Here is a 14,545-nt window from a genome sequence, read left to right as displayed (position 1 = left end):
ATATATATATTTTTTTATATATATATATATATATATATATATATATATATATATAAAATATATATAAAATAAATTATCAACCGTCGTTAAAGTCAGCCATCCCGCATACTTCGGTAGCAGGAGGGATAAAACACGTTCAATTATTGCGATATGCACTTGCACAGCTCTTATCGCCGGAGGATTATTTACTTTTTATCCGTGCATAAGCGAGATACGCTTAGAGTACATCGGTATTCCCCTTTTCTTTCTCTTTCTCTCTCCTTCCTTTCGTGTATTTTTGTGACAAGTATTATCTCACCTCTTACCCCTGAGTCGCGGAGACTGGAATGCTGCCGTAGTTGTAGTAGTAGCATCTTGTTTGCTCGCAGATAAAGTCCTTCACGAGAGTGCAATCCTGCGCCTCCCAGGCTAACGTAGGTGCTACCATCGCGACGCATCCGTCCGCGCTGCCGCTGTCGCCACTGAAATCGAGAAACTCGCGTTTTGGAATTTAAACCTGAGAATACCTGTTTTGACGTTAGCTATTCCATGCATGAGTTTCCGGGTGTTAGAACTGCGGAAGATAGTGGCTGATAACCGCGTTGCTCGGCTAACAACTACGGGTGCGACTAGTATGCGACTCTTCGCATGGAAAAATGGTAAAAAGATATTGGTTCTTTGAAATTATATGATTATGCTATCCATCATTTTTTTAAGTCCAGCGGATATTTAATTAATGCTTAGCTCAAGTTTCTCTTCTCTGGTTTAACTCTGACACTTTTGATTAATTAATATAGTACACAAAGTACGTTAAATACACATGAAAGATATTACCTTTCACGCGCCACCCTTTGAGGTTCGGTGCCGGGTGGTACGTCGGCAGGTCTGTTACCAGGTCGCTTCAGCATGTAGTCGAAAGTGACGTTGAACGGCAGTCCTGTACTCATCCACAAAAACATGTCGGTGCCCAGCTTGTTGCCAGAGGTCCAAAAATCGTATTTCGTGTAACCGGCGTTCTTTAGATATTGCGTCATCGTGTCGGCCTTCTCTTTCGTTTCGAAAGATGCCAACTGGAGGCCCAGCGAGCGGCAATATTGATACGCCAGGAAGTAATTCAGTTCCGGACTGTAGGGATTCATTCGTGACACAAAATACTGTATGCCATCCAGCTGGATCGTTGTGATCCTCTGAGCTGTAAATGAAACATTATATCATTAATTTCTCTCGAAAGTCTCTTTAATATCGCCAAAAGCTTGCGTTTACGTCACGTCTTATTTTAAACCATGTTTACAATTGTACTATGCGAATGCACTCAATTATAGCGCGTGTGCGAAATTAGGGCAAGTTAGTTGATATCATTCTCAGTATATGAACGATGATTCGATGTACGTTTGTATACTTGGCTTCAAATTTACGCAATGACACAGTGAATATAATAATAATTATAATATATTTTCATTAAAGAATTATTAATTTTATAATAAAATGTACTGATTGAATCTCTCTTATTATCTTTCATAATTTTTTACATTCTCATAGTATTTCAATATTATATTCTTTTTAGATATTTTTTATAATTATAGTTGAAGACAGGCAGATTTTTAATTTATTTGATCATATTTTATTAAAAAAGAATTTTCTAGAGCAACTTATGGTTTATCGAGGCATGTCTGTCGTTCAGTTCCGACAAAGCCACAAATGGCAGTAGAAATGAAAGAGAATGCGTTCAATGAATATTAATGTAGTATCCTATTCCTATTTAGTATTGTATTCCAAGCTCACGATCGAGAACCGTTATTATAATTACAAAAAATTCCTACGTCTTTTTTAATATAATAAAATAAGATCGTTAATATGAAAATAATAGTATCAAAGTCAAGATTTTTACTTGGAAACCTTTAAATAATTTATATACTGGAACACTAGTGATTTGCTTCTCGCAGGCTTTGATATTCGAAATTTAAAGTTTTAGCATTAAGATTTTCAAAAATCGAAGTTTCTTCGATACTTTAATTTTTGACAAATTAACTTCGACACAAATTAAAAATATATGTACAATTACTATTTTAATATAATTAGTACAGTAACGAATATATATTTTTATAAAAAAGTATACGCAAATATAATTTTATTGTTTCCCATTCGCATGAATATCTTTTTCAAACTTTTAGAGCTTTGAAAGCAATTTAAACTTTGAAAGTTTGGAATTCTTCGAAGTTGTCAAAAGTAACAGTTCTAATCTATACGTGATCAACTTCGTAATAATAAACGATTCTAAGAACCCGGGAAAAGATCGTATACATTTGTACGCTAAGAAGCATCATTCTCATCGCATTATATACGCGATACAATAGTGATACAAGACGTAGCAAAAAGAACGAAATTGAAGAGACTATTCTAACATCGTTCGTTTCATAATACGACTTTAATTTCACTCTAAATGCGTATTCTGATGCGGCGCGTTTTTAGTCGGCTTCACAATGACTCAAAGCTTTATGACAAGGACAGTGTTCACACGATACATCAAGTCGCGGGTTCATTGAACCGTGACGGCTATTTGGTTAACTGTACTTATGAATTATGATGCTCGGAGACCCCCGAATAGCTCCATAGGTGAACGAGTGTCGCAACTAATATGCGTCCGTCACATTGTTTCTAGTTGCGATTGTTCTCCGTTCTCCATTACATGTTTACGGCTATGAAGATCGATGGCGATAAGAAAAATTGAGTTTTTAAATTTTCTATTTCTAGAGATTTTTAGATATACAAGAGAGAAATGTGAGGAGCAGCAAAAATGCCTGATTTGCCCATTATATGCTTGAGTAAGTCGAGATATTTCTTATCGAGATACTCTTACGTAAGAGTTACGAAACAAAAGAAGTTTCTTTGGTGCGAGAAGAATATAAGTTCATGACTGAACATATAGTCACAGTCGTATGAAATTTAAAAGGCTCGATGACTTAACGAGATCGAAAATGAAAGATCGAAAGAACAATACGGGGGAAAACGCGATGTGAAAAGATCTATGATACAGTATTATCTGCTTGTTTGATTTTTTCAAAACGACGAATGCTTTGAGACGAATGGTTTTTTGTTACCCCATCCTAAAGAATCTCGACGGGAATTGAAGCGAATCGATCTGAATCTCCCAAGAGGGATCAATTTCGCGTGTGCGTGGACCGCGTCATTATACAACGGGCGGCGAAGCAAGACGGTGCAAGATACATCCGTTCGGCTGGTTGGTAGAAGTCTAGTCACGGCTCTGGATACTTCGTAGAGGCGCATCCGGAGCAAAAACGTTCCGGATCGTGAAGTTGGACGTGCAGGTGGTGGTAAATGACCCGAAGGCCTTGAGACGTCTGCCGCCGGTGTGTGTGCGCGCGCGAAGAAGAGACGACCAGCCGCTTTAACTACAGCTTCGTTCACGTAATGCGTTCCCGCCGTTCGGTTAATGATACTCAACGAGATTCCCAAAGGAAACGAGTCCACGCACACGGCGCTCGAATTTTTATAAACGATCCCGATAAACGTTTATCGAATGTAATCTACTCTCTCTCTTTTTTATTTTTAACGACTGCAAGTAGCAAGCCTTTAAATATCTTTCACGCACACGGGATTGCCTCTTGGACGTAATATCACTTTTACTTGCGGAGATTTCAACGTACGTCGTGAATATCGTAAGATTTAATTTTTTTTTTTTAGTGTGTAAATGTACATTTCTTACAAAAAAGAAAAGAGATTCTTAGTTTATTTATTATTCGCATCGAAATATTTCAGCACTAAGATTTGATTCGTTTTGACCGAATATAAGATATCTCTTATTCAGATTATTTATTATTGTTATTTTTACAGTTAGAAAGCAGTATTTTTCTGTCAAGTCAATTTTTATAAACTCTAAATACTGCATTATAACGAATGGAAATTTGAAAGGGTAGAAACTCTTTGAAAAGACGCGATATGCCTGGTGCATTATGTTGCTTGCGTGTTCTGCCATCGGTTGTTTCCGGTCTCAACTTTGAATGCGTTTAACAGTTGGCGCAGGGGGTTTTTTTTTAATGACTTTAAAATGGCGTTGAGTGTAATGTAGAAGTGTTTTTAAATAACGAAAATATATTTAATGGGAATAATATTAAAAGCAATTAATTAAAGTAAAGAGAAAACAATGGAAATTAGAAATTTCAAATAATAATGAGCATTTGTAAAAGATCTATTTAATGAAAAATATATAGTATATTAAAAAAAGTATATATATTTTTTAAAATATATTATTTAAACCTTCGCGAAACATTTAAAATAAAGGGAGCAAAATATTTAATCATTTAGTCACAAGTATATTCATAATACGTAATTCAATTTTACAATCTCATCTTTTACGTGATTTTGACAATTTCTTCAGTGTTAAAATAAACGATTGTCGAATAACACTACGCGTTGAGTGAATAATCGGAATATCGTGCAGAGATGTCGATGGTCGAGCGGAAGATGTATATCCAACATGCCTATGATGAAGTTAAGAGAACAATCATTTCATAATAATGAAGCCGTCACTGCGGGTGTTAAAGTGAGCACGAACGAGCCGGCATTGTGTCGTGGTGTAAAAGGGTACTAACCTGAGGCGAAGGCCGCGACGACGAAGAGCAACAGGATGATCTTCATGTTAGCGTGCCGATTACTGTGTTGGCAGTGCGACGATCAAGCAGTCAGTCGTTTCCGTTTCCGACTCTCGTCTTCTCTCTCTCTCTCTCTCTCTCTCTCTCTCTCTCTCTCTCTCGGAATACACCGGATGTTAGTGTTAGGATCGCGTTCTCGGACTGGCCTCGCGCTGCGCCGTGAGCCCCCTTAAGAGTCTTCTGCCCGGATCCCAGAGGAGGGGGTCGTTGAAGATGATTCACTGGCTAACCTAGAGCAGGAGTCCAACGCGCGAAGGGGACGGCGGTGGCGGCTGCGTCGAGGGCGACGAAGACGACAACGATGACGACCGTATGAAGACGAATAAGTCGAAGAGTAATTGAACTTGTGTTGCAAAAAAAAAAAAAATCACGGGTGACAAGATCGAAGGGAGACCGTACAATAGATGTTCAACCCTGATGAACAACGTGGAGGCATGTCCTGCGATCGATGACGCCACGCTTGATTTGGCACGGATCGCCCTTCTCCTTCCCCTGACTGCGAATGATGATTTGCAAAATCGAGTACGTGCATTAGAATTCAAGGGGAGGACGAGGGGATGCCTTTATTCTCGTAAAGTATTCGAGAAAGGTAAATCGCGGATGTTTTAACGGCAGAAAATCTTTCTCGACAGATGAAAAGACGTATTCTCGACTTGACGACTCGTTTTAAATAATAATTAACCGTTTAACTTTAGTAATATTATTTTCACCGTACACGGACATAGCGAGCGATACACGCACCTTCATGTGCGAATAATAAGTTAATCAACTTCGATCGATCATTAGTCGTTAAAGCAAATAATTGTTTTTGCAACAAAAAACCGCGACCACTCCAGTTGTCCTCTCGCGGAGGAGCCAGCCGCTTGTCAAGCGTATATACTCTGCGTTTACTCTCTCGTTGGCGCAATTGTAAATTAGCACACAACGTGTGATTACATCGACTTAATTATATTAACTAGCGAAGTCGTCGTATGAATAATGTTTGCCCGTCGAAGAGGTATAATCCATTTGTAAGCGGTATATCGCGCGGACATGAAATAATGGAAGGGCGAGTAATAGCAAGAACGTCGTTATCCCCATATCGATCAACGTAGCGTTTACGTTAATCCCATTAATAACATCCGTGCGTTGGCGCGCCTCGCTCTTACTTTGTTCCCGACACCGTAAATCCTCCTCCGCCTTGTAACGCCGCGTCGCTTCTTTCGCTCTCGCGGTACGGAATTTTACTTTGCCGCGGTCTTCACGGTTCTCCGTGGATTTGTATCGACGGCGAGCAGCAAAAAGACGCCGGTTTCAAGGCAGACTTCATTTCTGAACGCCTCCTCGGAGGCATCCTCTCGTACGCGCCCCCCCTCCCCCCTCCCCCCCCGATATCATCTATCCCTAAAAATCCACCTCACTTCATTCGTCAGCGAAACGACACGCACGATCGTGCCGCTCAAATCCAACGCTAATTGCAACAAATCGCCTGCCTCCGAGAAGGAAATCTGTATAATTATACCTTCGATCTACGGAAGGCCAACCTCGTGAATTACATTGATATACCTGGATCAGCCTGGACCCCGAGATTTCAAGCGAAATAAATGGACCGAGCTGCTGTGGACTCGATTATTAATACCTATACGTAATCTACGCCTCGTCCACCAAGTCACTCATCCAAAATATCGGTCTATCTAATAATATATGTAAACCTCGCTCGGACAGAATCATGGCAAGGTATCACGCGTATCTTCGCGCGAAGAAGACGGGCCGATGGATGTGAGCGACGAGAGCGCTTCGACTGAGTCGCTTCCTTCGCGTCCTTTGGCGCCGTCTTGTTCTTGCGATCCGCTCCTTCCCGCGTTCAGCTTCCTTCGAAGCGCGTCGTCATCGCAAGACCCGCTGGAATTCTGGCTCACCAACTTGCACGCGCGCGCACGCACGCATCGCACGCATCGCACGCATCGCAGATATCGCGGTGCGGCGCGTGCGAGGACTACCGGGCGCGTCTCAATTAAGCTTTCGTGTGATTAATGATATATGAGATCGTATCGCAAAACGCGTCACTCCATGAACGGGACGTATTAACGAGTTATCGCATTGCTCGTGGGTCATACGTTCCACTTTGTACGGCGTTTCATCGATCGATCAGTGAGAATAAGCCTGTTCTTTTTGGCACAACTTTTGCACCGGTTCATCTTTCTTCCTCTTCTTCTTTTCTCCCCGGAGAGAAAAGGAAGAAAGATGGACCGACCGCAAAAGTTCAGCTTGAAAGAACAGGTCTAATATATATGTTATTTTTTGCGAGCTGTCGTCTCGAAACTATTCTGTATTCTTAATACGCGCGAGACACTGACATTTTATCGGGACCATCGTGTATTTTTTCATCAGTAAAATTTGTGCAATGAAGTATTATTATTATTATTAAATTCCGTTTTATCATTGTCGCTTTATAGCGTGTTCCACCGACACAGTATCCTGATTCTCTTGACGATAGTGGCGATATCGTTGTATTGTTGTAGGTATTATATAGGATCCCAAAACTCTATGATGATAAATTTAAAGACAGATTCTTTGTAATATTTTAAGACGGAAAGCCAAGTACAAAAATACCGAGGCTATTATAGTTTTTAAATGAGAAGCGTTTAAAAATTGTCAATGACTAAAGCTAGAATTTTGCGCGCTCAGGAATGATCAGAGATGATCAGTGTGCTGAATTTTGTTATTGTCAAAAGCATGAAATTAGAGGAAACATCTTCATACTGCCATCATCTTGCCATTCCTGAGCGCGCGAAATTTTATTTCAGTCGTTCATAATTTTTAGACTCTTCCCATTTTAAAACTTAGCTTCGGCATTTCTGTATTAGACCCAATTTTTCATTATCAGATTAATTTAAGATTAAGCTTGATTTTATGTTTCATCCAATGGGATTATCCATGACACCGTCATAAATAAAGTTCATTGGGTGAAAACATCAGGTGAAGCTTAACTACAAGTTAACCAGAAAGTGAAAAACTGGTTTTTCGTTACAAGAGATCTGTCTTTAAAATATTTATCGTCAATTTTGAGACACCCTGTATATGGTAAACAAGCTGCGCAATGATAATATAGCGATACCCAACTGTCGTTAAGAATTACAAAACCGGGCTACTGAGCTCTCTCTATGAAGAGGCCTTTCATGATCGTAGGATTTGTTATCGTGGAATTTGCTGCTCTCAATGTTGGCTGATTTGATATTGAAAACTGTTATTTGCATTTAAATTTCCTGCTTTATTTCCTGTTTTTTTTTTGGTTCCGATTCATTTATTTAACGTACATATTTTCTCGATCACATTCATTCCCAGCGAAATCTTTATCTTCCAAGAAGCGTCGTTTGAAAAACTTTTAGATATTTAATAAAATCAGTTAAATGTATATTTTATTCGTTCCGCTATGACAAATGTTTCCGAAGAGTAAATTATTAATAGAGAAAATATATTTTATAAAGCAATGAAGCGGTAATACCGGTATCGGCGCAAGTATGTATCGATAACGCGAGTCGCAAAAAGATTCACATCTCAAGGTAGGCTTCATTTCTGACCATGTGTTCGCGTCTGATCCGAGAGATCGATCCACCTGCTCTCGGAATATATCGTCAGCGAATATAGGCTTAACCCAGTCGTCTGATTACAATATCGAAACCGGTACGAGGGAGGAACCGATGCGTCTCTACATCCCAGAAAACGTAGCGCATCTTCCATCTATCCTCTTCGTGTGTCTCTCATCTCCTCACGCCGCACCGTCCTTCTACGGTATTATCTCTCTCTCTCTCTCTCGTGAAAATGCTGCCTAGTGGCGGAATTACCGGATCAATGATCAGATACGCGATGTGTTATTTCTGGTACGCGGCACGCTGTGCGGGCGATCGTGAGCAAAAAGGACCTCGCGTGACATCCAAGACCTACCGCACAACGGAAATCGTCTCTCTATTTATGTCTCTGTCTCTTTCTTTCTCCGACTCCGCGCCAATGTCCGCCCGTTGCAGCTCTTGCACACGGGAGGATGCCGTGCCGCGAGCTTAATGACAGGGTAGCGCGCCGTGACGGTTTCCTTCGTGGTCCACGATTCAGGAATGCAGATGAATCGGTCGGAGTAGCGCCGAGCGCGCGACCTAAGGAGGCGTTTCGCGGTTGCCGCTACTTCATTAAACGTGTTTGATGCTGGATGTGGATTTTATTAATGGAGAAAGGAAAGAGAGAGAGAGAGAGAGAGAGAGAGAGAGAGAGAGAGAGTGCTTTTACGAGAGATTCCACATCCTTGTTTGATCAAGAAAGATTAATTTCCATATTATACTATATATCTTCCTTTAACGCCGAACGAATTACAATAAAATTAATCGGTTTTCGCGCTTGCAGACCCGCCTAAGAGAAATGGGATATTCGGCTGCGGGGAACTTACGTGTGTTCAGATTTCTGTGCATATCAATCGTACCGTGAATGCCTAGGCTTATACCTCGCGGCGCAAGTCACGTTCCGCTGGGTACCTTGGTATAGGTCAGTTTAACAGGTTGAATTCCCATCGTGGTATTCCCGTGGGAATGCACCGCGTCCGCTCGAGTGCACTCAAGTCCGGCGATACTTACGGGGTTCTCTCCTATATATCATGCATGTGGTGATGGGTATCAGACTGAAGCAGAAGTTCGGTGTATACTGGATAAACAAGCGATTCTTCAGCAGGCACGATCACCATCTCATCGTCGTCATTGTCCTCTCGTCCTTCCGTTTTCTCTTACCATTACTTCTCTCTTTCGTTTCGTTTTCTTCTTCGTCGTCTTCTTCATCCTCTCCTTCTTCGTCGTCCTCTTCGCTGTCTTCTTCCTCCTACCACTTGACTCCGCTCCACGCGAGGGAGACGCTAGGGAACAACTTCTCACAGCCGCGCCAAGGGACTTGGTCTTTTTTTGCTAAAACAAAAGCGAAGACCGGGGTACGCCGCAGCGGTCAGCGGCGACCATCGTCGGCTGCGCGACGAAGAGGAAGACGAGAGGAGGATGGCTGGAAGGTGCGCAGGAGAAGCGAGGGAGAGGATGCCACAGGGGGATTCTTGCCGAGGTCTATTTCAAGCCCTGCCAGCAATCGCTATGTAAGGCCCTCTTCTTTCCTTTCCACCCAAGCATCTCTTCTCGTCTTTTTCCCCGTCCAGAGACCCTTCCTTCCTCCCCGTTGCTCTTACCGGCTATCCCCTTCGTCACTACCCCGCGCGCACCTCTCTTCCTCTCTCTTTTTTTTTCCTCTGTGTACGGAACTCTCGGTTTTAGCTCGCGAACAGCCTCGGACCGAGACGATCGGAGGAGCCATACTGCCCCGAAGGCTTCGACGGCATTCGTTCCTCCATTTTGATACCTCTAGGACAGTGATCCTCATGCATTTCGCGATTGATCGAGGCAGCTTGATGTGAGGTGCCTTCAAATAGGTATATCTGAAAATTATCTCAACGGTAAGGGATGGGTTCCATACCATTCAGACAGTAAACCGACGTGATAGCTTTTGAAGCGAATTTTTTATATAAATTCAAAGGAAACTCGACAAACGTGTTATACATCACATAATTCAACATGTATCAATTTACAAAAATTTGCAATAATTTAATAGAAATATTGTTTTTCCCTAATAATCGAATATATATATTTTTCGATCAGGAAAGAGAAGGAAAAGAATCGTCTTGACAGCTGGATACCAAAAAGCCTAACTATTTATAGAATTCGGTTCTATCCCGAAAGAATCTCCAATTATATGTGTGTGCAAAATCGAGTGGTCGAGCGACTTCATAGTACGAAAGGGCCGCACGACCTTGCACACTTTTTTATGGTTCACTCTTTAGGAGTCATAATTCAGTTAGTACCAGAACAACTTATGGATTTGCTGTTTTCTTTAAAAAGTCTTAAAACAGTGATTCTCACCTATATTTTAGTCCTTCAAATATTTTTACGATAACGACGTAACCTCTTTATCGAGTAAAACTATTCAGGCAGATTTATGTAATATTGATGTTACTTATATACCAAGAGTAATAGTAATATTTGACTAGTAACTTTTAATTTTTCACTACAAACATCACATTAATTTCCTTCTATTTGACAAAGATTAAAGTTAACAAACATGAACATTGTTAATAATTTATTTTTATTTACTTAAAAATTTTAGAAGGTAAAAACTTTTCCTCATGAAACACATTCTAGAACTATTGAAAATTAAATGTTGTGGAAGTCAAATAACATATGTTAAAATCGATAAATCAGAATTACATATGCAGTTAACGACGTTGTACAAAGTTTTGGATTTCTCTGATTGTGAGATTCAATCAACGGACTATGACAGGAGATCGCAACCGTGAAACAGCGTTCCCGTGTCTCGTTTTTCCTCGCACAGCTATATCGTTCGGATAATCAATCATTACGACGTAAAAGACAAGCAATGTTACTAAGGGTCTCCAAGTTGAGAACATCGCCTTTGACTACTGCCGATCGTTTCTCTGGAGCACGACTCATCGATTACGTACCCGCGTATTTTATTATGTAGACGCTGTCTCGCTGGATATATTTCGACAGAGTTCGTTTCTCGTGGGATATAATGAAATCATAGCAGCCGCGCACAATGTGACGTGGTAGAATCACGCGTGGAATACGTAATATCGCGATTGAACGTTATCAAGTAGTATCTTCTCTTTCTTTTCTTTTTTTTTTCAATTCAACGCGAGATGGATGTCGTGCAGCGATTAACGACGAAACGCTTGAGTAACCCGTAATAACGAGTCGCACCGATCGCAAATCATTAAGAGCTGATCATCCCGCATGCAGTTACAGCCCGCTTTACTCACGCTCTTGTTGCGGTTACGTGCCTGGGGTTTAAGAGAGAACGACCTAGAACCTGAAACCGTGAACTCGCTTGCGATTACGGGGTCGAGGTGAAGAGGCTCGCCCTCCCGGAGGGTTTTAACACGATCGGGCAGCTCGTTACGTACGAGCGTAGCAGTGGCGGGACTTTTTTTTTTTCTTTTCAAGAAAAACGCTCTTCTACAAGAGTACGTATTCACGGGGTATTCACGCGCTCTCATGCCGACGTATGTAAAAATAATTTACACGCGGCAACGCAACCATTATCCTTACATATGCAGATTGGACGCGCGCGACGCGACGTACGCAACAAAGTGCCCTGGAAAGGCCTGGATGAGGCTTAATACTACGAGATTTATTCCTATCTATTCGTACGATTGCGCGGAGTGGAATATAATTTTGTAATTTTTCAGTATATCACGCCATAACACAATATCTTGGAAATTTTTGTTTCTTCTTACATCGAGTTTTGAATCGTGAGAATTGAACTTACGCAGTAATTCGGGGGCATCGCGTGGGAGGATCGGTAATAGCAGTATAATCTTACAAACGTTAGTACTTTCCTGATATAATAGTTTTATCAGTGATCGTTTTGATAATAGTGCGACCGGAAATTGTATCGTAATAACATTTAGACGTTTTGGAAAAAAAATCTTAATCAAAAACAAGGGAAGGGAATCTCGTAATTGTCGAAGACAATTTTTGCCTCGGACAAACGTAGTCGCTTCAGTAATCTCGCGTAATATCGCATCTCTCTCGAACTGGACTGGTAAATAAGGAAGACGAATAAAAGTTGCCGATATCGTCAAATCATTTGAATCACTGAATCTTTACAGGACGACGACCGTCCTATCTGACCAATCTATTTTCAGAATAATTTATCGGAAGTGATTCCGTCATGAAAATTTCAACGATTTGCATCGGACAGCCTGTGTATATTTGTAATACCGCTTCTTATCGACAGGCTTGAGCTTTGAAGAGTACTTTTGACGCTTCACGAATCTCTCTTGCACTTGCAAAAACTCGTAAGGAAGCAGCATTTTGTTCCTCGCGAGAGGAAACCGTGTCGGCGAGCGTTTTAACCGGGGAGACGAGCGTCTTCGAAGAAATGGTAGGCTAGAGTGAGAGAAAGAGAGAAAAAGAGAGAAAGAGAGAAAGAGAGAGAGCGTATAGAAGAGCGAATGGATTTGCTCGCCCTTTGCCGTCCGTAGAAAAAGGGCTGAGGAGACCTTGGGTCGGAAGAGGAATGCAAATCGAGACCGGTCACGAATATTCTAATGTGCAGTTAGTCCTTACACGACGATTGCGAGAGAATCGTCATTCGGTTTCTCCCATCGGGAGATGTGCAATAGCCACAATTGCACCCGGGGCGCGTGTTTGTGCGTCCAGAATGCTCACGGCCCTCGGATTAAATCCTTTGCGTGCCTCCGAATCAGGCCTTGGAATGCTGGAAATAACGATGTCGGATCTCGTTATGTACCTGTGATATTTTTCCCGTTTGCTTCTTTCAGGATGCGTCCTTTACCGATTAACGCTCACAACGGCTTCTCGATAATGCGTTGATTAGGCTAAATGTATCAGGGGAACGATTCGGCTGAACAGAATCGTTATAAATCATTCAACTTCCTTGCTGAAAATGTTATATTCTGTTATCGTCTGTATCTATCTTTTATCGAAGCAGTTTTTTTTTTCAATGCCTCGTTGATTATTTTTCTACCATATAATTTCATACGTAAACATTCAAATAAAGTTTTCTTTAGCACTTTTCTCTTCCTAGTAAAGACGTCTACGATATCTGTATAATATATATTAGAGTATTATAGACACTTTTGCATGTGTCACGGTGCTGGCAATTTACGAAATGACGTTCCCGCGACAAGAATTGCTCATGAGAGCGTGAGATTCAGAGATGTGGAAACAGAGAGTCGAGAAGGGAAAAACGTCCGTCAGAGCGGTTGCACGATCAAACCCCGGGATAACCCCGGAGAAAATGCTGCTAGGCCGTGGAAGAAGGGACGGAGATAGATGCGAGCGGACACGATGGTAATAAAGTTCACGGAAGAAATACGCGGTACGTGGAAGAAGGGCTTAGGAAAGTGGAAGTTCCCAAGGAGAGGATTTCGCTTTACGATCACAAGAACGGACCGCGAGTCCTCGTTTCCGCTCGTCTCTTCTTCGATTTTGTTATACCGTCTCGGTTATACCGAGAATTCTCGCGATCCGATACCTTGCAGCCCCTTTTTTTGCACGGCCCTTTTCTTGCCTATTTTTCCATACTAGATTTATGCCTCGTTTACGCAAAGATCGTAACGCGAGCGGACTTAAATGAGCGGAAAGGCAAAATTAGAAGTCTAATGGCTATCGATTATCATACTTCGAAGAAATCTCGAGATTGATGTTCGAACAACCTACCACTATATAATCGATCAAAGCGTACAACCTATCGATAATCAAATTTTGGCCAATCAATTTTTTTAATCAAATTGACTAGATTTAATGCTTTCAGATTTGCGTGTCTGTTCGTTTTTAAAATATCCGAGGTATCACGTAACGTATGAGCGGTATCCTTTGAACGTTTGACACGGAGCAAGTCTGAGACGAGTGGTCGGTTACGTGTAATTTGTACAGGATCTTTTCTCCACAGAGGTGAGAGAAGTCTGTTCGCAGTCAAGGCTCCCTCCTCGAAGTCATTGACATTGGCGGTCGACACGAAGAGACTGATGCTGCCCATTATATCGAACGGTTAATAAAACAGCGACACTCTCATTGTACAGTCATTCAATCATCGTTTGCAAACATGTGACTCATCGCCGTTCTTTCTACATTCGACTCGCATTATCTCCATGAATTTGGAAAAGATTTTAAACATTCGGGAATTGCTAAGTGATTACTAAGTGACTGTGTTAGAGAAATTTAAATATAGATTTACTATTGTTTACATGGTGGAATTAGACGAGGTGTTGCATTTTCGAAGCATACACACACACACACACACACACACACACTCTCTCTTACAATAGCAAAATAATGGCATTCCCTAAGTAT

The 14,545-nt window shown here is 41.3% G+C and overlaps 2 protein-coding genes across 8 annotated transcripts in view; one reads left to right on the top strand and one right to left on the bottom strand.

Moving 5' to 3' along the window:
* LOC108755926 (C-type lectin 37Da) overlaps positions 1 to 4,806 on the bottom strand; it is a 6,636-nt gene extending 1,830 nt beyond the window's left edge. The window contains exons 1-3 of one of the 2 annotated variants that reach the window (XM_018499361.1): positions 4,590 to 4,806; positions 814 to 1,171; positions 306 to 461 (exon numbers count right to left, since the gene is read on the bottom strand). In XM_018499361.1, coding sequence (XP_018354863.1) covers positions 306 to 461; positions 814 to 1,171; positions 4,590 to 4,635 — 560 coding nt within the window. In that variant the 5' untranslated portion in view covers positions 4,636 to 4,806. Of the gene's footprint in view, positions 1 to 298; positions 462 to 813; positions 1,172 to 4,589 lie in introns of both variants that reach the window. The other variant, XM_018499362.1, reaches the window with a different exon arrangement.
* The window catches only part of LOC108755925 (cytosolic carboxypeptidase 1-like), a 32,858-nt gene that overhangs the window by 13,679 nt on the left and 4,634 nt on the right, over positions 1 to 14,545 (top strand). The gene's annotated exons all lie outside the window — the stretch shown is intronic.

The sequence above is a fragment of the Trachymyrmex septentrionalis genome, unplaced genomic scaffold (genome assembly GCF_001594115.1).
Source record: "Trachymyrmex septentrionalis isolate Tsep2-gDNA-1 unplaced genomic scaffold, Tsep1.0 scaffold9, whole genome shotgun sequence".
NCBI lineage: Eukaryota > Metazoa > Arthropoda > Insecta > Hymenoptera > Formicidae > Trachymyrmex > Trachymyrmex septentrionalis.
Note: the sequence above shows the minus strand (reverse complement) of the source record. Positions and strands in the feature narration are given on the sequence as shown.